The 23,802-nt window shown below is 44.6% G+C and overlaps 1 protein-coding gene across 3 annotated transcripts in view; it reads left to right on the top strand.

Moving 5' to 3' along the window:
• Positions 1 to 23,802, top strand: part of LOC308326778 (sodium/calcium exchanger 2-like) — a 58,851-nt gene that overhangs the window by 21,890 nt on the left and 13,159 nt on the right. For all 3 annotated transcript variants that reach the window (XM_080779804.1, XM_080779805.1, XM_080779803.1), the window contains exons 2-7: positions 8,092 to 8,618; positions 9,840 to 9,977; positions 11,209 to 11,436; positions 12,222 to 12,497; positions 17,471 to 17,914; positions 18,270 to 18,634. In XM_080779804.1, coding sequence (XP_080635930.1) covers positions 8,172 to 8,618; positions 9,840 to 9,977; positions 11,209 to 11,436; positions 12,222 to 12,497; positions 17,471 to 17,914; positions 18,270 to 18,634 — 1,898 coding nt within the window. In that variant the 5' untranslated portion in view covers positions 8,092 to 8,171. The remainder of the gene's footprint in view (positions 1 to 8,091; positions 8,619 to 9,839; positions 9,978 to 11,208; positions 11,437 to 12,221; positions 12,498 to 17,470; positions 17,915 to 18,269; positions 18,635 to 23,802) is intronic.

Raw genomic sequence — 23,802 nt, 5'->3', positions numbered from 1 at the left:
TGCAGCTCTTCAAGTCAAGAGGCTCTTGATTACCTAAAGCTCTAATATTGACCCTTGAGACTTTACTGCATCCTACAGGATATGGCAACACATCACTTAACACTTTAAGCATACAAACCTGCCACTTCTACTGTACTTATACAGCATGGGCAGACTTGAGCCGACAGCCGCGGACATGAGGAAGCTGTTGTGTTCTACGTCATTTCTACGAGTTTTTAGACAGCTGGTGAATGGAAATTAAGCTCCACCCCCGCGGCTGACTGCCGTTGACGGACAGATTCCCCGGAAACGCTCTCCGGGGGTGGAGCTTAATTTCCTGCAGCTGGAAACTCGGAAATGACGTAAAACTGAAAGCTTCTTCTCTGTCCGCGGCTGTCGGCTCAAAATGTGCCCATGGGGTTACGGGGCTCAAGATGCTTCGAGGCTATTCTGCCGGTGGTTTTACTACATAGACCATAATGCCTAGCGTCTCTCAATGGTTTTTACTACATAGACCATAATGCCTAGCGTCTCTCAATGGTTTTTACTACATAGACCATAATGCCTAGCGTCTCTCAATGGTTTTTACTACATAGACCATAATGCCTAGCGTCTCTCAATGGTTTTTACTACATAGACCATAATGCCTAGCGGCTCTCAATGGTTTTTACTACATAGACCATAATGCCTAGCGGCTCTCAATGGTTTTACTACATAGACCATAATGCCTAGCGGCTCTCAATGATAAAGATACAAATATTAGGGATGCACGATTAGTCGTTATTAGCATAATCGGAATCAGCCATATCAGCCATAAAAATGCCATATCGGTATCGGTTCGGTCTCAAAATAATACAGGTCATTTAATCGGTTTTCACCAACATTTTGTTTTTTAAATTTAAAAATGTAAAAAAAAAAATCATCAATGAGTTGAAAATAAATAAAAGTAAAAATAAACATAACATTTTTCTACATTTAATTTGTGTACTCGTCTCATTCAGTAGTCATTCCGTTGTGAAAACAGACACTTGGAAAAGAGTATAGGCTATTGATTCATTGATTTAAAACTTAATTAACAGGCTTTGGGCCAAGCTCCTACAGCCTATAGGCTTGTTTCCATTGCATAATTCCTATGTATAATATCAGAATCGGTCAGAATCGTTATCGGCAGATACTGTATATGACCCTGCAAAATAATCGGAGATCGGATATTGGTCGTCATGTCATAATCGTGCACCCCTAACAAATATCTATAAGATAAGAAAAAACACATGCTGGAACAGTAGCATGCATTGAAGGTTACGTTTAGCGCTAACTGGCTTCTTATTACGGTCCCATTCCTTACTTTAATTAGGCTATACTTCACAAAAGCATAGTATTATTTTCCTGCATACATATTTTTCCGACATGATCACAAATACAAAGAAATAAGATGGAACGCGTGTTTGACTATTCAAGGAGTATATCTATTCTATATCTGCACATCCCCAAAAATTTGTTCCAGCCCGAGCTGGAGACGAATGCCACACACACACACACGCACACGCTGCACTGCAGACATCTCGACAAAGACTTTCTGGTTTGGTTTTCGTCACCAATGTTTTGACAAAATACACACAAGCCTTTTGCACAGCATTAATAATATAACCCTAAACAGCGACAACTGTTGCTATAGTATATGCATTATGGTCTGTGATTTGTGAAAAACCATGTATAGGCTCACTTAAAGGGATATTTCACTTTCATAAAAAACTTTTGGTCTTTGGCTTTTGTGAACACCAGACAGTTTTTTAAGTTGCTCAATTCAGTATTTACAGTAACAGTATTTGATGTACATTTTTGCTGCCCCGCCCCCTTCCTATACAAACTCCAAACTCCACCGTAACCATGATGGATTCATCGAAAACACTGACCTTTTATTTTTTTTTGATTCTTTAGTCTCCTCCGTCCTCCAAGGAGCCCTCATTCTTGAATCTTTTCCGTAAACAATTATTACAAATAAATGAAAACAGTAAATGAAAAACCACGCCCCCCCCCCCCCCCCCCCCTCCCTCACGTATTAGAAGGAAAATATCAGATGAATCGATCATGGTTAAAAATGGAGTTTGAAGTTACCATGGGTTTGTATTAACCCCCGCCTCACCAGGCTTTCCACCTCGGAGGAAAAGCCTGGTCTCTGTTTCTGTGTGAACCGGTCTGGAACGGATGATATCGTTACGTCATGTTGTATATAGTGTTGTTTTGTATATAGTCAATCAAACTGAACTTCCTTTTCCCTCAGACCGGAAGAAAAACAATAAAAGCTCTCGTATAGCCTGCTAGCTTTTATTGAGAAAGATCGGTTTGAGGGAAAAGGAAGTTCCCCGGAAAGATTGATGACTATACAAAACAATACTACAACATGACGTAGCGATATCATCCACTCCCGACCGGTTCATAAACCCGAAATGGAATGGTATGCCCAGGCTAGGTTGGTATAGGAAAGGGGGGCGGGGCAGCTAAAATGAATATATCGAATACTGAATTAAGCAACTTAAAAAGAAAAAAGTTCACTTCCAGTGTCCTGCCTGCCTGAGCTCCCCCTGCCAAGTGCCTGTACAGAAATGTTTGTTTGCTCAGCGCTGCATGCACCTTTGTGTGTGAAACCTGTGTGTGTGTGTGTGTGTGTGTGTGTGTGTGTGCATGTGTGTGTGTGTAGTGTGTAATGGGTGCATAATGTGAGCTAAATTTATACGTCTCACATGTCACTTAGTTATGGGTGCAAATATTCTTACTGTATGTGAATAGCGAGGGAAGTTATTTTTGGCGTGCCACCCACACACACACACACACACACACACACACACACACACACACCCAGCCTCCTCTGGTGTAAGGTGGCCCTCTGTCTGAGGTCGTGGTAACCATAGCAGGGCTTGGAAAGTGAAATGTGACGCCGCTGGACCTCTGGGCTGTGTTTCTGAATCACAACCCCATAACCCATTCTGGGCGGGGAGGAGGAACCCCCGTTTGGTGTTTTAAGCATCGCGTTACACTTTATAGCTATTGAAAAAAATTGCAGATCTACAAGCGAGCTTGTGTATAGGTCCTGCTATTTTTGAAAAATCGTGAAAATGTGGTGCAGATATGTTCTTTCAGTGTGTATGTTTTTAGCTCAAATCTTTGCTTCTGGGGACCTGGAACAACATTTTCAGACCGGGGGGGGGGGGGGGGGGGGGGGTCTGCAGCCAAATACATATATTTTTGGGGGTCCTTGACATGAGAATGTTTGACAACGACTGACACATATAGAAACATAGGGTTTTTCCCCGAAAACTGTCAGGTGTTTAACAGGCATTTGTATCGAATCTCGCGTCAGGTCGAAATGGGATAATGAGCTGGCAGAGCACAGGGAGGCAGCATCAAAGATGCAGCACCCCGGGATCTTCTTACAGTCCATGCTGTAGAACAATGTGGTCTCACCTGAGCCGCAGCGTGCAGGCAGGGGGAGTGGAACGGGGCTGGTGGTTTACTAGTGGAAGGAGAGACAGAAAGCTGTTATTGCCCTGCTGCCTGCTGGCTGCTGTCACATTGTTCTATACCTCTGCTGTAAACACACATGCAACACACAACACACACACACACACACACACCCCCAAAACAAGCTTCCCGCACAATGCGCACATTGACCGCACCTGTTAATAATTATTCCAATGCCACCACATCCTCTGGTCTATTTCATATACACACACTAAATACAATACACTGACCAGCTTGTTGATTTTTAAGTATCCGTGTATAGTTCCCTTGGCTGGCTGATACTGTTCCATATACTGCAACCAGGCGTGCATTAATTGGGTGTTTATATTCCCTTCTGCGTTTTGTTTTTTTCCCCCCCTTTGAGGAAAGGATACAGTAGTTGAATAATAGTTGAGTTAAACGTATAGCATAATATGCTATGCTATACGTTTAACTGATGTGATCACATCAGAAACTAGCCATTCAAATCCTCTGCGTACAGCATGGCTGGGCCCCGAGTGGAATAGTATAAGAGAGTGGCGACACGCTTTGATCTCGGCGCAAAGCGGGTGCTTATGTGGGCCATAGTTCCAACCATTGGAACTATCTCCCATTGAGATAGAATGAGCACTTCCACATTCCATTGTTATACAATGGGAGTCAACGCTATATATAGTGACTCTCTTACTGGATTACTCTGGGCTATAAGCGCTCCAACAAATGCGATCACCTCAGTTCATTACTGTATAGTCCCAGGTTTTCAGAAGGTGGCATATATACCTGTTCCCTGTTCTGGTTCAGTTTTCCCATATAGCTTTGTTTGATTGGATTGGCACTGCAGCAGATTTGAACGTGAAACACAAATGACAAATATGCTGCCATGCCAAACAAATGAAGCGCTATAGGAAAATGAACTGGAACAGATCAGGGGGATATGTCACCTTATGGAAGCACGGTACTGTGCGGTACGGTATGGTATAGTATGGTACGGTACAGGGCTACAGTCAGGGACGTGCACACATAGACATCAAAGGGGGCTTCAGCCCCCATGCCCTTTTACCCGTCTGTAAAACAACTGCCCTCTCCAGACCACGAATGCAGCGTTTACTACACGGTGAAAGAGATGCAAAATGCCACTCCTCTCCTTTCCATGCCATGCCGGAAGGCAGCATTCAGGAGAATAGCTTTTTTTCCTAATTTTTTTGTCTCCTGAACTTGAACACAGTATTTTGCGTTGAACTAATTTGTTTAGAAATCCCTGTCGTATACACCGCGTCCCCCAGTAGCTAAAGAGTCCTGGTTTGCACCCCGCAAATAGCCGATCTACAAGCTCTCAACGCGTCGCAGCGCAACGCGTTGAGAGCTTGTAGATCGGCTATTTTTTGCTATTTTTTTGTCCACCTTACGGGATTTCAGCCCATGCCCCTCTAACACTCAGCACTTCCCAGGCTACCGTTATGCACAGAGCCTATTGGCTCTGGTGTTCAGTATAACGGTACGGGGCTACCGTTATGCACAGAGCCTATTGGCTCTGGTGTTCAGTAACGGTACAGGGCTATACCGTTATGCACAGAGCCTATTGGCTCTGGTGTTCAGTATAACGGTACGGGGCTACCGTTATGCACAGATCCTATTGGCTCTGGTGTTCAGTAACGGTACGGGGCTATACCGTTATGCACAGAGCCTATTGGCTCTGGTGTTCAGTAACGGTACAGGGCTATACCGTTATGCACAGAGCCTATTGGCTCTGGTGTTCAGTATAACGGTACGGGGCTACCGTTATGCACAGAGCCTATTGGCTCTGGTGTTCAGTAACGGTACGGGGCTATACCGTTATGCACAGAGCCTATTGGCTCTGGTGTTCAGTGGTGGGAAGCTGGCTGGGGAGGACGATCTCTGGCGACGCCTACAGATCTCTGGCGACGCCTACAGAATGGCATCATTTTAAATTGGGAGAAAAAGGGGGAAAGAAGATGAGAAGGATAGAATAGCATAATTTATCAATTTATTTATTTCAGGAAAATGTTGTCTATAGGCTGGATGTTGCGTTGATAGCTTGTATAGAGCATGACGACGCCAGGCCCAGGAAATTAATCTCAATGCATTTTTCCCATAGACATTTCAAAACACCTATGTGTGGTTCACCTATGTGTGGTTAATGTGACGTTAATGAGCACGATAATGAGTACCAGTAGGGGCGCTGTTGTGTGCTGTTGTGCCAGAAACAGAGAGAGAGAGTGCTGCAGTTGCCTGCTAATGAGAGAGAGAGATAGAGGGTGTGATTTTTGTGGTTACGTAACGTTGCAGTGTTGGAAGGTTATGACAGCGCGGGAGCCAACAATGAACTCTATAAAAATATTAAAAACGTTAAAAAAAAATGTCAAGGTTATATAGATTTAGGTTATACAGAACATGTTTGGCTCTGCATTTCGAAGTCCTTATATTTAAACGAGATGAAGAAAGAAATTACGTTTTTTTTCACATTGTTATAATGATCATTATATTACTCAGAACCCACCTATAGACTCCCAGACTCCCTCGCCAGTCAGAGTTAATAGTTTTAATGAATGTGCAGGATGTAATTTACATACAAATGTGACTTCATTTATTTGACAAGATGTTTAAAAACAGTTTATTTAAAAAAAGAAAAAGAAAAAAGAGATGCATTCATTGCATTGTGAGCTTGTAGATCTGCTGTTTTCAAAAAAAATCTTGGGAAAAAAATGGTCAACATTTTATTGAAACATTTAAAGAAAACACAATATTTTTTAGATGTAGGGTCCTTAGTTGGGCAAATGCATTCATCTGGGGGTCCTTGACATGTCAATGTCACTGTGAGAATAATCACTGGTTTAACCAACATTAGGAGACAAGCCCAAATAATTAGGGCATAACACCTGAATGTCTTAAGTGGTTAAGGAACATGGAAATAATAATAATAATAATAATAATAATAATAATAATAATAATAAACTTTATTTATAGAGCACCTTTCATGACACGAGTGCAGCGCAAAGTGCTTTACAAGACAAATAAAGTACAAAGTATATAAAACTAAAAATATCAAACAACATAACAGTCAAAAACAATCAAAAACACCAAGCAACATCAAAAATGCATAAAAAGACAATGAAATAGGTGAAACAGTGAGTCAACAAATAATTAAAATCAAAGGACTCAGCCAAATGCTAGAGTAAAAAGAAATGGGTCTTAAGCTGAGTTTCAAAAACATCTAGGGGTGGGTGCCAGTCTAAGGTGCATTGGAAGTTTATTCCATGCGGTCGGCCCGTGGAAGGAGAACGCTGCTTCGCCATATTTCTTCGAGCAGGCCAGCAGTGGCGGACCTAAGGAGGCGGTTTGGGACATGCCTGGGCAAGCAGTCCTGGAGATAGGCGAATGAATTATATAGGCCTACCTTCGTCAAGCCAACTAACTAACTGCCAGCCACTTAAATGGTGCAGCAATTTAATGGCAACCACAGGTTCTCTAAGACTAAACAACATGGCTTTAGTTTCTCTGTGAGGTAGTTTTAAGGAAGCTATCGGAGGGAGGATACCATTAAGGCTAAAATGTGATTGATTGCAATTCACAACTAGAAATGTTCACAATGCAGAATTTATAGAACTAAAATCCCTTTTCTTTCTTTTTTTTTTTTACCAAAGTACCAAAGAGTACAGGCAGTACCAAAACAAACTCCCAGCTTTTTCCGTCCGAGCTGAGCTTTCTTCCACAGCTGAGCTGATGAGGTGTCTCTCTTCCAACAGCTGACACACAACTAACTATTGGTGCAGGTTGAGTAGCCTGCGCTAATGAGCTCAAGTGAAGTGTGTGTGTGTGTGTGTGTGTGTGTGTGTGTGTGTGTGTGTGTGTGTGTGTGTGTGTGTGTGTGTGTAGGGGGGAGCCAATGAGCTAAATATTTTTTCATAGCGACTCGTGAGTCATGTATTGTGCTGTATATTATAATATGGACTGCTCAATAGAGGCAACTCAAAATTAGTTCCCAAACTTTTTCATGTCAAGGACCCCCAAATTGACACAAAGCAACCCGCGGACCCTCATTTGAAAAGACATGCCAGGGACCCCCATGAGAGAAGATGTGTATGGCTCTAGCAGTGATTCTCAATTCTCTTAATTTCAAGAGACCCCCCAGTTTGACACGCATTCAGGGCGGCTATGGTCCCTGGCAATGGCATTTCTATCTCTGAGACCCCAATTTATATTGTAAAATCAAAGTTAATTTAACTCTGAGAGTGTACAATTGTTTTAAAAAAAAAATACATGTGTACACTCTCTGAGTTACAGACCTATAAAGGGTCCATTTGGTTACTAACTATCGGGGACCCCCTGGAACTCCCTCAAGGACCCCTGGGGGGTCCCCGTACCCCACTTTGGGTAACCACCGATATACATAAAGTAGCAATTTAAGGTCCAAGACCATTGCTTTCCAGGATAAAATAATATTTGTCCCAATTGATCCAATGTACCTATATTAGTCAGAAAGCTCTTGCTAATACTTCCGTCGGTTACATTTGTACCAAAACGGCAGCTCTAAAATAAACTCTTGACTATCTCGCCCTGCCACTTCTTCTCCTCCTCCTCTCTCTTTCCTTTTAGGAGTCTTCTGACCCAGCTGCTCCCCCCGGTGGTGGTGACGACCCCAGGCAGGTGGCAGCTATACCTGGCTCAGGGATACCATGGGAGTATCCTCCCTCCTCCCCTCCTCCTCCTCTCCCTCTCCCTCTCCCTCCTCCGTCCTCCCCTTTACCCTCCCCCTCCTCCTCCTCCTCCTCTCCCTCCTGCTGTCGTCCCACGTGCCGCCGGCCGCGTGCAGTGCGCCCTCCGAGCCACAGGAGGTGGTGCGGCGCGCGTCGGGCGTCGGCGGGCAGCAGCAGCGGGAGCCCCCCGTGCCGTCGGCGGCCGGCGGTAACAAGACGGGCGGCAAGGACCACAAGGCCAAGTGTCTGGTGGAGGTGGTGTGCAAGCCGGGGGTCCTGCTGCCCGTGTGGCTGCCGCTCAACCCTCCGGTGGGCGAGCAGGCGGGCAGGGCCATACTGTACTTCGCCTGTCTCCTGTACATGTTCCTGGGCGTGTCCATCATCGCCGACCGCTTCATGGGCTCCATAGAGGTCATCACGTCTCAGGTATTCATTAATTATTGGGACCGAAACCCCCCCCCCTCCTTTTTTAGCACCATTAAAGGTATATTCAGTGATTTCACTTTATTCAAATATCACTTATTATTTTGTTTTGTTGTGATAATCCTCTCTACTATAGAGTGTGCTGACCATTATAAGGAGTTCCTCCCTGTCCCCAGTTAACCCCTGGGGGGGTCAAAAAACTTAGGTTTCGTTTTTGGCTCTCTATCCTGATTGGATGAAAGACTTAGGTCCCAGCCAAAAACGAAACCTAAGGTTTTTTGAGTGAAATCACTGAATATACCTTTAAGCTTGCCATGATGTGACTCCAAATATGGCTATAGGCCTATGTATCAAATAACAAAACAGTGAATCAGTCTTGAAAGCATTATATATATAGAGCGTCGCAGTCCAACCCCCTTTCAGAACGACGAGTGGCCCAGGAAATGAATCGCAATGCATTTTGCCCATAGGCTTTTCTTAAAGTATTAATTTAAAGACGGACAAAGCCAACTCGGATCGTGACAAATCATGACAATGAACACTATGTTTTGGGGCCGATCAAATAAGAAGAAAAACAAAACAAATAGTGTTGTCTCCTGCCTTTATGTTCTTCTTTCTAATTATTTGATCGGCCCCAAAACATTGTGTTCACTGTCATGATTTGTCACGATCCGAGTTGGCTTTGTCCGCGGCGTAACCGTCTTTAAATAAATACTTTAGGAAAAGCCTATGGGCAAAATGCATTGGGATTCATTTCCTGGGCTATACTCGTCGTTCTGAAAGGGGGTGGGACTGCGACTGCTCTATATACCTGCCAGATCTTGCCATGTCATAATTGGTCAATATCTTGACCAATGGAGATGACGCATCTTGTCTTCTTATAGGATTTGTAGACACAGTTGCTCATCCAGAATGGCGTACAAAGTTACATGCCTATTTTGCTAATACAACATAGTCCACGTTGGAAGAGTTGTGATTTTTGTATAGAGAGAGGTATCAATCAATCAATCAATCAATCAATCAAAACTTTATTTGTCACATACCGTTTCAAAAACGTTTGCTAAAATGCAGTGACATTTATGCAGGTCAGCTCCACGGACAGTGGGCTATCCATATATATGACACATACAGTATATATATGCCATTTTGTGATTCGTATAATGAATAGCATTGCGGATTCCCCAACCAGTTTTCCTGAGATCTGAAAACATATTTTATTCCTAGGAGAAAGAAGTGAAAATCACCCAGCCCAACGGAGAGGTAACTGTGACTACCGTACGGATTTGGAACGAGACCGTTTCCAACCTCACACTCATGGCCCTGGGATCCTCGGCGCCGGAGATTTTACTGTCAGTCATCGAGGTAAACAGGAGTCCCAGCATACTTAAAGGAGAATTCCGTATACTAAAAGGCTTTCTTATACCTTTCTTTGTAGTTGTTACCTCCCCATCAAAGAGGTCCAGGTGTTATTTTGTGCAAAAGCTCCTTATTGGCTATTTCCCCTACCATAAGCCCTAAATGAATTGCATTGAATTGAATGGGATGTATGGGGTGTTGTGCTAATTCGCTTATTTCCATCGCTCAAAATTATATATATTTTTGTATATATCCTCTCATAATGTAAATAATAACCCAAGCGGCACACTTTACTACTTATTTCGATGGAAATAAGCGAATTAGCCCATACATCCCATTCAATTCAATGCAATTCATGTAGGGCTTATGGTAGGGGAAATAGCCAATAAGGAGCTTTTGCACAAAATAACACCTGGACCTCTTTGATGGGGACGTATAACAACTACAAAGAAAGGTAAGAAAGCCTTTTAGTATGGAATTCTCCTTTAACATTTTAACACTTACTATTTCTTTACAAAACAAAACATGCATACAAGATTCTATATGACAGTGGTTCCCAAAGTGTGGTCACGGGGACCCCCCCAGGGGTCCTGGAGGGAGTTCCAGGGGGTCCCCCCCAGCTAAATGATAGTTAGGAACCAAATGGACCCTTATTTTGGTCTATAACTCAGAGAGTTATAGACCAAATGGTACGAATGGTTCCATTCGTACACTCTCTCAGAGTTAAATTAACATTGATTTTACAATATAAATTAGAAAATGCCATTGAATGGGGGTCCGTAGCCTAATGCATATATCAAACGGGGGGAGGTCCTTGAAATGAAAATGGTTGGAAATCACTTTTAGAGACGTAGAAAAACTAAATCTCTTTTGGGGGTTCTTGGCATGTGTTTTCTAATGGGGGCCCTTGGCATATATTTTCTAATGGGGGCCCGTGGCATATATTTTCTAATGGGGGCCCTTGGCATATATTTTCTAATGGGGTCCGTGGCATATATTTTCTAATGGGGGCCCTTGGCATATATTTTCTAATGCGGGTCCTTAATTGGCATATATATATATTTTTCTAACGGGGGCCCGCTGTCTAATGAGTGTCGATGTGGGGGTCCTTGACATGATGAAACAGTCCGTGAACCACATGCTGTCTGACTCTGAACACGTGACCAGTATACTCTCCTGCCTCAACCAGGGACGCATTGTTATCAGTCCCCCCTTCGATGTTTTGTGTCACCGTCAGGTAATCGGCCACAACTTTCACGCAGGGGAGCTCGGTCCAGGCACCATCGTGGGCAGCGCCGCCTTCAACATGTTTGTGATCATTGGCCTCTGCGTGTGGGTCATCCCCAACGGAGAGACGCGCAAGATCAAGCACCTCCGCGTGTTCATCATCACGGCGTTCTGGAGCATCTTCGCCTACATCTGGCTGTACCTCATCCTGGCCGTCATCTCGCCTGAAGTCGTAGAGGTCTGTGTGAATGTTCTGTGGTGTGGTGTGGTGTGTGTGTGTGTGCACTTTTGTGTGTTGGTCTTCTTGAGGCCCTATATATAACCACACCACAAAGGGTCACCACCACCATGCAAATCCTTGGGTCCAAACGGTTGCAAGGAGTCAACGCTAGAACCGTCTCCACCCTTTGGTGTGGTTATAGGGCTTCAGGGCTGAAAACTATTGTTTTGTTTCTCAGCGATTCATCTATCGTTTAATTAGTCATTTTTGTTTCATTACAGTTTTTTATATGTTAATGAATTGATTAGAGTGATTGACCAGTTACTTGTAAATATAATTGTATACTTTGTCATGCAAGTGTTCCTGCAAAAATGTGAATGTAATCTGCTCATTGCTGTAAAATAATTTGTTAAAAAAAAAGAAATTTTAAAAAGTAATGTATACATTCCCCCCAACCCAATCGATCATTTATTATCGGTTAAATGATTAATTTGAGTGGATACAGGCTTTAGTTTAGACATACTGTGATTAGACCGACCTCCTATACCCTCGAACCCTAACCTAACCTATATCCCTGACCGCAAGCGCGGGAGCAGCGCACGTTCGACCGCATGTTTCCGCATGTGTCTAATCCGCGCGTGCGTGCGTCCCGTTTGAGTATGTCTTCCTTATAGTCAATTCAGGCTATATAGCTGTGCATATTGTGATATGAATATCGTAAACTGTTCTCAATCAAAACGTCGGTGAATTTCTGAGACTGTGCGTTGTTGTATCCCCCCCACTGTTGTGTTTTCGTGGACCAGGTGTGGGAGGCTATAGTGACGTTGGTCTACTTCCCAGTGTGTGTGCTCTTGGCTTGGATCGCCGACCGCCGACTGCTCTTCTACAAATACACGGGCAAGCGTTACCGCGCCGACAAGAGGCACGGCATCGTCGTGGAAATGGACGGCGGTGACCACTCCTCGTCGAAGGGAGCCGACGGCGTCGTCACGGACGGAAAGTGCTCTTCCGACAGCAACAACGCCTGCGCCGGCAACTCCACATCAGGCGACCTCCAGGACAACCCCAACAAGGATGAGGTATAATAGGAAAAGGTTGTTGTGTTGCTTATTGTTCCACGTTGCAAAGAATGTGCATTTATGTCTTTTTATTAAGTGGTGCAACCACTTCTACAACCAGCTCGCAATGTCCATGTACCTGTTTGTGTAGGTCAATGAGCACGAGTGGTGTGCGCATGCGTGTCAATGAGCACGAGAGGTGTGTGCATGCGTGCGCGTGCACCACTGGTGTGCGCACGCACCCGCACCCGTGTGTGTAGTGCCGTGCATGTGCACCACTGGTGTGCGCACGCAGCCACGCACCCGCACCCGTGTGTGGATGTTGATAGCGTCAATGCTAGCGAGCTAAAATATAGCCATCCTTGCTCTAGAAAGCACCAATGTTTCCATCTAGACCACCGGATTATCAGCAAAAACCTCAGAAAATCGCGCTAATGGACCAAACCATGGAGAGCTCCGTAGATTAGGAGTTATTCAGCTTTTAGAGAGGGGAGTTGCGCCACTTGGTGTGATTTTAATTACAGTACAGGCTCCTTTTCCACCGCTTGGGAACCGGTGGAACTTCTTTGTGGTTCTTATAGTCCATGAGGAGCCATGAGCTCCAAAATGGGAACGTTAATTATGAATTGAGTGGGCAAAACCATGCCTATATTAAATTGTCATCGCCATGACACTTCCCCAGTTGATGAGACAATGATCTGTTGTTTTACAAATCGTAGGACATTTTAAATATGCAAATGAGGCATTATATAGGAAAATATGAAAAAATATATTGAATATGAAAAAGCTACTACTGTGGAAGGGTTATCATATATTAATTTACTTATATGATCCTTTAAACAATTTAATATAGGTATGGTTTTGCACACTCAATTAATAATTCACGTTCCAATTGTGGAGGTCTGGCTCATGAACTAAGAACCGGTTCCCAACATGTCCCAAGTGTCTACGTGGTGAACTGGTTCTGAACTGAACCGGTTCCCAATGTGTCCCAAGGGTCTATGTGGTTCTGAACTGAACCTGTTCCCAACGTGTCCCAAGGGTCTACGTGGTTCTGAACTGAACCGGTTCCCAATGTGTCCCAAGGGTCTACGTGGTTCTGAACTGAACCGGTTCCCAACGTGTCCCAAGGGTCTACGTGGTTCTGAACTGAACCGGTTCCCAATGTGTCCCAAGGGTCTACGTGGTTCTGAACTGAACCGGTTCCCAATGTGTCCCAAGGGTCTACGTGGTTCTGAACTGAACCGGTTCCCAATGTGTCCCAAGGGTCTACGTGGTTCTGAACTGAACCGGTTCCCAAAAACATCTGTTTTGGGAACTTTGTCTACGTGTCACACAGTTCATTCATGAACTAAGAACTGGTTCTGAACTGAACCGGTTCCCATAACGTGTCCCATGCGTCTACATGTCACACAGTTCATTCATGAACTAAGAACTGGTTCTGAACTGAACCGGTTCCCATAACGTGTCCCATGCGTCTACATGTCACACAGTTCATTCATGAACTTAGAACTGGTTCTGAACTGAACCGGTTCCCATAACGTGTCCCATGCGTCTACATGTCACACAGTTCATTCATGAACTAAGAACTGGTTCTGAACTGAACCGGTTCCCATAACGTGTCCCATGCGTCTACATGTCACACAGTTCATTCATGAACTAAGAACTGGTTCTGAACTGAACCGGTTCCCATAACGTGTCCCATGCGTCTACATGTCACACAGTTCATTCATGAACTAAGAACTGGTTCTGAACTGAACCGGTTCCCATAACGTGTCCCATGCGTCTACATGTCACACAGTTCATTCATCATCTAAGAACTGGTTCTGAACTGAACCGGTTCCCATAACGTGTCCCAAGCGTCTACATGTCACACAGTTCATTCATGAACTAAGAACTGGTTCTGAACTGAACCGGTTCCCAACGCGTCCCAAGCGTCTACATGTCACACAGTTCATTCATGAACTAAGAACTGGTTCTGAACTGAACCGGTTCCCATAACGTGTCCCAAGCGTCTACATGTCACACAGTTCATTCATGAACTAAGAACTGGTTCTGAACTGAACCGGTTCCCATAACGTGTCCCAAGCGTCTACATGTCACACAGTTCATTCATGATCTAAGAACTGGTTCTTAACTGAACCGGTTCCCAACGTGTCCCAAGCGTCTACGTGTCACACAGTTCATTCATGTACAGTAGTTCTGCTTCAGCACTAAACGTATCAAAAAAAGTATCACAGTTCATCTCAGTTCACACTCTCACTGGGCGCGTCAACAGGTTTTGACAGCTCCGTGTGTGGCTACACAGCCGTAAACAATGGGTGTGTTTGATGATGATGTGAGCGTCTGAGGCTTCCGTTGTGTTAGTCGGGGCCTTCAAACACAGACATGCACTAAAAGATCCAGTGTACAACATGGGTTCCCAAAGTGGGGTCCGGTGGGGACCCCCGGGGGTACTTCAGGGAGTTCCAGGGGGTACCTATATATATAGCTCAATTAGAGATAGCTGGGAACCAAAATGGTCCCCTTAAGTGTCTGTATAACTCGTCGAGTGTACAAATGAGTGTAAACAAATGGATCCATTTGTACGCTCTCAGAGTTAAATTTAACAGTGGTTTTACAATATAAATTGGGGTACCAGAGATAGAAAATGCCATTAAATGGGGGGGGGGGTCCGTATAGCATAATGCGTGTGAACCTGGCGGTCCATGAAATGAATATGTTTCGGAATCACTGCTATAGAGCCGTAAATGTCCTCCCTTATCGGGGGTCACTGGCATATATATGTTTTCAAATGGGGGGGGGGGGGCCTAATAAATGTTGTTTTGGGGGTCCTTGACACGAAAAGGTTTGTGAACCACTGGTGTACAACATGTATACAGGTGTACAGAAGGCATCTTTGGACCCCCAGGGTTCTTGTGATTGATTAAATACTATTAGTCAAACAGCAGCAGTCGGACACTATATATTAAGGCTGAAACGATAACACCAAAAAACGTCCTGGGGACTTGTTTCCATTGTGGTACTACAAAATTTTTCGTATTCATCAACATAGCATGCAAATAACACAATTATACGTGTCATGAACTAATACAAAACACAAAGGATTATTACAAAGAAAAACGCCGGGCAGTGAATGACACCTCCTTTCTATGGGAAAATGAATCTCTCCCCTTGTGGTCTCCTGATAAGTGATTCATCAGGCTCCCCTGATAAAGCTAACCCCATCTAAACAGGCCCATTTGGTTCCATTTGTATTTTTTGTACATTCTCAGGGACCCTATCTTACACACGGAACTAAGCCCTGTGCATTGGTAGCGTATTACCAACGCAGTTGTCATCTTCCTTATACCAGCGCCAACATATAATAATTCATTACCTCAAAGGCTGTATACCTGACTCATGTGTTGTTAGCATTACAAGGCAGGGGGGTCCAGTCTAGTGCATTCATTGCTGGCACACTGTTATTGTTAACTGTTAGCCGTTAAGGAAAAAATGCGGGGGGTTTTTTATCCCTTGAAAAAATATATAACAGGGTTTTTCGAGTCCCAGTCCACCTGGACGGGAGAATTAGCAGCCGCAAAACATTAACGTCACGTGCGTTATCGTGAACACATGCACTGTGACGCACACACTTTCCCAGTAGCCTAAAGGTGTTTCGAGACCACAAAATGGTGCACATTGGTTACACTCCCAATGTTCAATTACCGTGCACTTTTTATATCTGTTATATCAATAATACAATCCACCACTCGAGGGAAGGGGGAAGACAGCTACAGATCGTGCATGAAAAAGAGTGAGCTGGAGTGAAGGGACCTTTTATTTATTTTTACAGACACTGAAGTGTTCACCAAAGTGAAGCGATAAACACACTTTATCTGTGTGTAGTTTTGCATGTTCTCCCCGTGTCCCCTAGGGTAGCTATACCCTCACACAAAAACATGCAGTAACCCTGGTCTCTAAACTATACCTCCCCCTGGCCAGCCGGTGGCGCCTGATGGGAGGGGAAAGGAACTGGTCGGAATAACGTGTTCCTTCCACGCGCTATACGTTCCGGCCGGGGAAATTCCCCCCCCCCCCCCTGTCAGGTGAAAAGAAGCAGCATGGACTCCTCATGCATAGAAGGAAGCATGAGGTCAGTCCGGCTGCCCCCGCCAGGTTGGCAGAGGAAGTGTGTAGCGCCCAGGATTACATTAGATACATTGAAAAAAAACCCCACATATTTTATCTAATAACACTCTCTGAGGGGAGTGTTATTTAACTCCCCTCGATAACACTGTGACAATCTGTGTCGTGATATCAAACTGGGGGGTGCTTGAAATGAAGAAGGTGGAGAATTCACTGTACAACTATATGCTTCACGAGTCGCTTTAAAATGGACGTTGCCTTCTTGTTTTCTCCCTCATATACCAGGGGGGCAGTCAGACGGATATTTTGTGAAGCCACTAAGGAAATGAAAGTTCATATAATGGCCTGTTGTGGCGCTGTCACTGGACCCAGAAAAACCCATAGTCCCATAGAAGTCCATGTATTTGGGCCCAACTTCACCTAGACTGTATTACCTTAATAAACATGGTCATGAATACTTTCTGCTTCCAGTCACTAGTTTAAAGTCTAATTTCTAATGTCATAATATTCTTTTTGGAAAATTATGGTCCCATTTATTAAAAAAATGACCATAAAGTCGCGCATGTTCTGAGGGGCGTGGCTACCGTTACAGTCTATGAACGGGATCCCCCACCCACTCGAGTCAAAATAAAAACCAACGAAGAAGAAGGGGGGAAGTCCCGCCTCGTTGTCTGGGCCAGCCAATGGGCCAGCTGGCCTGAACTGGGCCAAAACGGATCTAGAAAGATGGCGACTTCCATTGCAAGGACTGACAGGCTTCATTTTACGTTCACGTTAGACCCGCGGAACGCTTTGTCCGCATATTTTTTACAGTCTATGTCATATACGCTGCTGGAAACTTTTGCATTTCCACTCCCGTTCAAAAGGTGGTCCGCATTCTGAAAGACCAAAAGGAGAAGCACCCCGACGCCGACCTCGACCAGCTGATCGAGATGGCCAACTACTCGGCCCTCGTCCAGCAGAAGAAGAGCCGCGCCTTCTACCGCGTCCAGGCCACGCGGCTGATGATCGGCGCCGGCAACGTCCTGCGGAAGCACGCGGCGGCGCGCCGCGCGGCGGCCGAGAGCGACCGGGCCAACGAGGACGACATGGCCACGTGCGCGCACGTCTCCTTCGAGAGGGCCCAGTACCAGTGCTCGGAGAGCTGCGGCGTTCTCACCCTGGCGGTCGTCTGCGCGGGAGGCACCGGAGAGCACACGTTCTACGTGGACTACCGCACGGAGAACGGCTCGGCCAACGCCGGAGCCGACTACGAGCTGCTCGAGGGGACGCTGGTGTTCAAGCCGGGAGAAGTGCACAAAGAGATTAAGGTGATCATGGTACGGGGTATGTCGACGTAGATGCTTCAATGGTAACAATACTCATATAAATGAGTACATCACATACTTGTTACCATCGAAGCAATACAATGGACAATAAAAAATACCAAAAAAGTTATTGGGAACATTGTATTAGAAAACGAATGATTTAATTAAAGGTCGTGTAAATGATTTTTTTCTTTTTGTTAAAGTAAGAGTGAATTGGTCTCTATTCTCTATTACCATAGTAAGTAGTATCATAAAAAATATCACTTACACCATCTTTAAGTGGCTGCAATTTTAAAATCTCTCTCTCGTTTTAAAACGAGCATTAGCATCAACGCATTCGTCGCTCACCCTCCTCCAGGTCAACATCGTGGACGACGACGTCTTCGAGGAGGACGAGCACTTCTTCGTGCGCCTCCAGAACCTGAGGCTGGACGAGGCCGGCAAGGACACGGGGACGGGGAGCCCGCCCGTGGGGCGCCTGGTGGAACCCGTGCAGACGACGGTGACCATCCTTGACGACGACCACGCCGGCATCTTCTCCTTCCGGCAAAAGCTGATGCGGGTGAGCGAGAGCACCGGCGTGATGGTGGTGACGGTGTCGAGGAACTCGGGCTCCCGGGGCGTGGTGAGCGTGCCGTACCACACGGAGGACGGCACCGCCCGCGCCGGGCTGGACTACGACGAGTCCAGGGGAGAGCTGGAGTTCGGCAACGAGCAGACCAGGTGAGGCCGGGTGGTCAAAGGGAGGACATTTTTAACCTTTATTTAACCAGTGAAAACCACATTGAGACTGAAGTCTCTTTTACAAGTGTGAACTGGCCAGGACAATAGGCAAAATAAGTGACACAACTCTGCCAGTAACAAAAAATACACAACAAAAAACAGGACAGACATACAATGCTCATAAATACAGTACCCACTACCGAAGAAGCTTAAAGGGAGAACAGGATAATGTACTAAAAAACTAAAACGTGAGAGGTACTGGATTTACAAACAAACAAACAAAACAGGACAAAACACAGACATGACAGAGAGTGAAACCATGTTTGCCGCCATCCTGGTGTGTGCGTGGCTGTGTGACAAAGGAAATTAAATATTGTTCTTTTAACCTACATTCTGGGCGGGGACCCCTCTGGGTGTTTTAAGTATGTTATACTTTAGCTTGTTTTTTGAAGGGAAGACCTCCGCACACTCGACTTACTATAATGACAACAGCAGACTGCAGACATGTACTGTAGAGAGGGAGGGAGAACCCTCGCACACTGTCACTTCCTGGTCTAAAATGCGACCTTCCTCTGGCCTTCTTCAGATGACCGAAACGTTGCATTTTGGACATTAAATAAAAAGCTCTTGAACCAGCATGTGACAGTGTGCGGGTCTCCCTCCCGCTCTACATACTTTAGCTATTGAAAAATAGCAGACCTACAAGCTCATAGCGCGGCACCGAGTGCCGCGCTACGAGCTTGTAGATCTGCTATTTTTTGAAAAATCGTAAAATGTAGCTTTTTCAGAAAACTGTCAGGATGTAGAAGACATTTTTAGAATCTGATCTCAGGTCAAAATGGGTTAACTCAAATCTTTGCTTCTGGGGGGTCTTTGGAGCAACATATTTTCAGATGGGGGTCGGCTGGCCTATTACATATACTTTTTGGGGATCCTTGACATGAAATATTGAGCACCAACTGATATAGAAACATCAGAAAACTGTCACTTAAATTTCGACATCAGGCCTAAATGGAGTTTTATGGAGATCAATTTTTGAGGTTTATGATTATTATTTTTTTAGCATAAATCAGTGCTATTGAACACCCTGTACGTCTGTGTGTTGTTTAGAAAATATTGAACCAATGGAAAGTAGTAAAAAGTGCTTTGGACAAAGCCTCTTAACTCCATTGGACCCTCAAGTGCTAACTAACTCCACGACCTCTCTCCCTCTCATGGAAGTACTTGACATGTATATATAAAGTTACAACAGCAACTTTGAGGAGGCAGTATTGCTTTGTTTAAAAAAAAAAAAGTTTTTCTTAATTTCCTGAAAAAATTATATTTTTCATTTCCTGAAAAATGAACATTTTGGAGTTATGACTCAGGTTTCCTCCCGACAGCAGAGATTATGTAAAAGTCGATGCCGTGTTTGCGTCAACGTCTGTGCTTGGTTGTATATTAGTACTTCATTGCTTAGAACATCTTAAACCCAGTCAGTGTAAAGCCAAATCTTTATTTTTTCTTCTTTTTTTTAAAGATTTGTTTTTAGCTTTTCTGCCTTTATTGATAGATACAAGTGGAGATCGACAGGAAAGAGGGAGAGAGAGAAGGGGGGTGGGAGACACGCAGCAAAGGTCGTCATGAACGGGACTCGAACACGCGACACGCTGTCAGGCCAGAGCCGATATGTGGCATAATGCGCCTGGACCACTAGGCCAGCGGGCGCCCACGTGTAAAGCCAAATCTATAAGCTAACAACGTTGTTACATTTTAAGAACTGTTCTTTTCGGCAAGTGACTGTGTGACAACAGAGTATAAATGAGGTTTAAGATTCGTATGGGCTACTCCTCATTTCCAAAATAATGCGGCATTCACACGGGATCAGGCGAGCGGTAGACGGCAAACCGGAAGTCATTCTAGTGGCAGCCAGACCCAGCAACGGTAACGGTAACGGCAGACGGCATCAACGTTAAAATACTTCATCTTCTTACCGTTCCGTGCCGTCCAGCAGGTGGTGCCGTTTGCCGTCTACACCGCTTGCCTGATCCCATGTGAATGCAGCAGGTCCCACTGGAAAGAATGACTTGTCAACAAATCCACTGATAATCGCCCCAGATTAAGAGAGGGCCTCTCTGCATTAGCTGGGAGATCCTTTTCCCATTAACTTTTCATGGTATATGCTGTGTTTGTTTGCACTGCACAATAGTGGTGCACTTTGTTATGTAAGTACAGTACGCCCAACAGCCGTTTCTGGACCGTAAAGGCATTTACGGGTAGGCCTCATTCACATTATTGGGACAGCTGTCCGTGTCTTGTGTCAATTTACAATTTAGGCATTTAGCAGACGCTCTTAATCCAGAGCGACTTACAATAAGCAAGAACAAAAAAAAAGCATTGGAATACATCACATAAAAACATTTATCATGAAACATGCGTAAGCTAAGAAAGTAACAGTGGAATATCTATAATGAAACTATACATATAAGCTATACATCTATACTACTATGCTATACATACGTATGTACTATGACGTGCTATGACTACATACAATGCACTTATGCTGTCTACATAACATGCTATAAGTCTGTATCAAATGCTATCTAAGTCTACAGAATTGCTATCTAAGGGGGTGGGGTAAGTGCTATGGGCCATGATGGAGTCTGAAAAGGTGGGTTTTCAGACTACGGCGGAAGATTGGGAGTGATGCTGCAGTTCTTACTGCAATGGGAAGTGCATTCCACAGTTTTGGAGCCAGAAGGGAGAAGAGTTTGGGACGTGTGGAGCATTGTCCCGGCGTTTTTAGTGAGGGTACTTCCAGCTTCCCTGCGTTGGCTGATCTGAGTGAGCGGGAGGGTTTGTAGGGTCTTGTCCGTCTTGTCCGTCTTGTCCGTCTTGTCCGTCTTGTCCGTGTTTAATGGCCGCCCCAATGCATTTCCAATGGAAGTCACATGGTTTGACCAAACACTTATGTTTGATGGGGGGGAAATGGGGCAGAACACAGTTATCAAACAAGACTGCCTTGTCAAACCATGTGACTTCCATTGGAAATGCATTGGAGCGGCCATTAAACACGGACAAGACACAAGACACGGACAAGACAGCTGTCTCAATAGTGTGAACGGGGCCGTAGACTAGTGGCTTGAGTGAAATAACTTTTTGTTTTCTTTTAGCAATGTTATGTTGTAAACGTTAACTGCAAATCATGCAATTATGGCAGCTATATTTAGAGCTTAGTGTAGTTAAAAGCTTTTTTTTTATTTAATTTTTATACTGTTTTTATTAGGCATTTTTTGTATGACAATTTCAGATTTAGACAATGATAAGTAATTCAGTTAAATAAAAATGAAAAAAATAACAGGCAATGTAAATGTTCCACATACAGTATAATAAAAAAGACATAAGTGTGATAAACATAAAAAAAAAAAAAAAACAGTTAAACAATGACAAGTGTGAACAGACAAACAAAACAGACAACAGGACAGACACTCTTGCTCTCAAACTTCCAACATGTTGTTGTAAATTAAGTAAGTTACAGACATTATTTTTTAAATAAGAAAAAATTAAATAAAGAAAAAACATTCAGTTCCTTTTCTTTCTTTCCAATTTTCTATTGCGCTATCTATTGTGTAGGAGGGGTTAGCGTGCACCTATTGAAATATTCAATGAAGGGTTGCCATGTCTGGTAGAACCTATCTTCACTCCCTCTCAATTCAAACTTAATCTTTTCCAATTGTAAGTAGTGCATAACATCTCTCATAAGTGAAGTGTGAGTTGGAACCTGTGCTTGTTTCCAATTCAACAGTATCAGTCTGCGAGCCAGTAGAGTAAAAGCTTTTGATTAGTATTTTACATAACGTCACTGTCGGGCGAAAACCACATAAATCCATTTTGGAGGTTTTAGATTATTATTTATTTATTTCGTTTTTTAATAAATCAACGCTATTGAACACACTTCACGTCTGTGCGTTGGTTAAGAAAATATTGAACCAATGAAAATATCAAAAACCATCTCCGTCTTCAACCGCTTATCCGTAGTCGGGTCGCAGGGGCAACAGCTCCACCAGAGAGCTCCAGACTTCCCTCTCCAGAGCAACATTATAGTGACGTCCTCCTGCGAGTTTCCTCCAACTGCGCCTTGGTCTGCCCCCCGGGGACTCCTCCCAGTGGGACGTGCGTCGAGGACCTCCCTAGGGAGGCGCCCGAGAGGCATCCTAACCAGATAACCTCAGCTGGCTCCTTTCTAGGCGAAGGAGCAGCGGTTCTACTCCGAGGCTCTCTCGTGTGACTGAACTTCTGCCAGCCCACCGTCGAAGAAAACTCATTTCGGCAGCTTGCACAGTATTCGCGACCTTATTCTTTCGGTCATGACCCACACTTCATGACCATAGGTGAGAGTAGGAACACATCATGACCATAGGTGAGAGTAGGAACACTTCATGACCATAGGTGAGAGTAGGAACACTTCATGACCATAGGTGAGAGTAGGAACACTTCATGACCACAGGTGAGAGTAGGAACACTTCATGACCATAGGTGAGAGTAGGAACACTTCATGACCACAGGTGAGAGTAGGAACACTTCATGACCATAGGTGAGAGTAGGAACACTTCATGACCACAGGTGAGAGTAGGAACGAAGATTGCTCGGTAGACGGAGAGCTTTGCCTTTCTGGCTCAACTCTCTTTTCGTCACAACGGCGACTGCAAACCGCTTCTGGAAAAAAAAAAGCAGACAACCCCATTGGATCTTCAAGCTGTCTGCAAAACCATCTAACTCCAACCCCTCTCCCCTGCAGTCAGACTCTGACTCCGCCCCCTCTCCTCTAGCTCCGCCCCCTCTCCCCTGCATGCCTCAGAGCTGCTGCAGTCGGACTCGCGGAAGTGGAAGATAAACACACTTTAGCGAGGCAGGTTCTTTTCACCCTGTGGTCTGTTAAAACTACTACGCAGTGTATACCTGTTTATCAAACTTAGCACTGAGTGCGTGCGTGCGTTGCGTTGCGTTGCGTGCGTGCGTGCGTTGCGTGCGCGTGCGTGCGCGTGCGTGCGTGCGTGCATGCGCGCATGCATGTGCGTACGTGTGTGCTTGTGCACACGTGCAGGCTAAATTATTTAGACATCCTATGAGATGAATTATTTAGGCCACTTTAACTTGCGATGTGATTTCGACGGGACGGGAGTATGTAA

Source organism: Protomyctophum bolini (genome assembly GCF_963924005.1).
Source record: "Protomyctophum bolini genome assembly, chromosome: 13".
Lineage (NCBI taxonomy): Eukaryota > Metazoa > Chordata > Actinopteri > Myctophiformes > Myctophidae > Protomyctophum > Protomyctophum bolini.
This window is presented reverse-complemented; position numbering and strand designations above follow the sequence as displayed.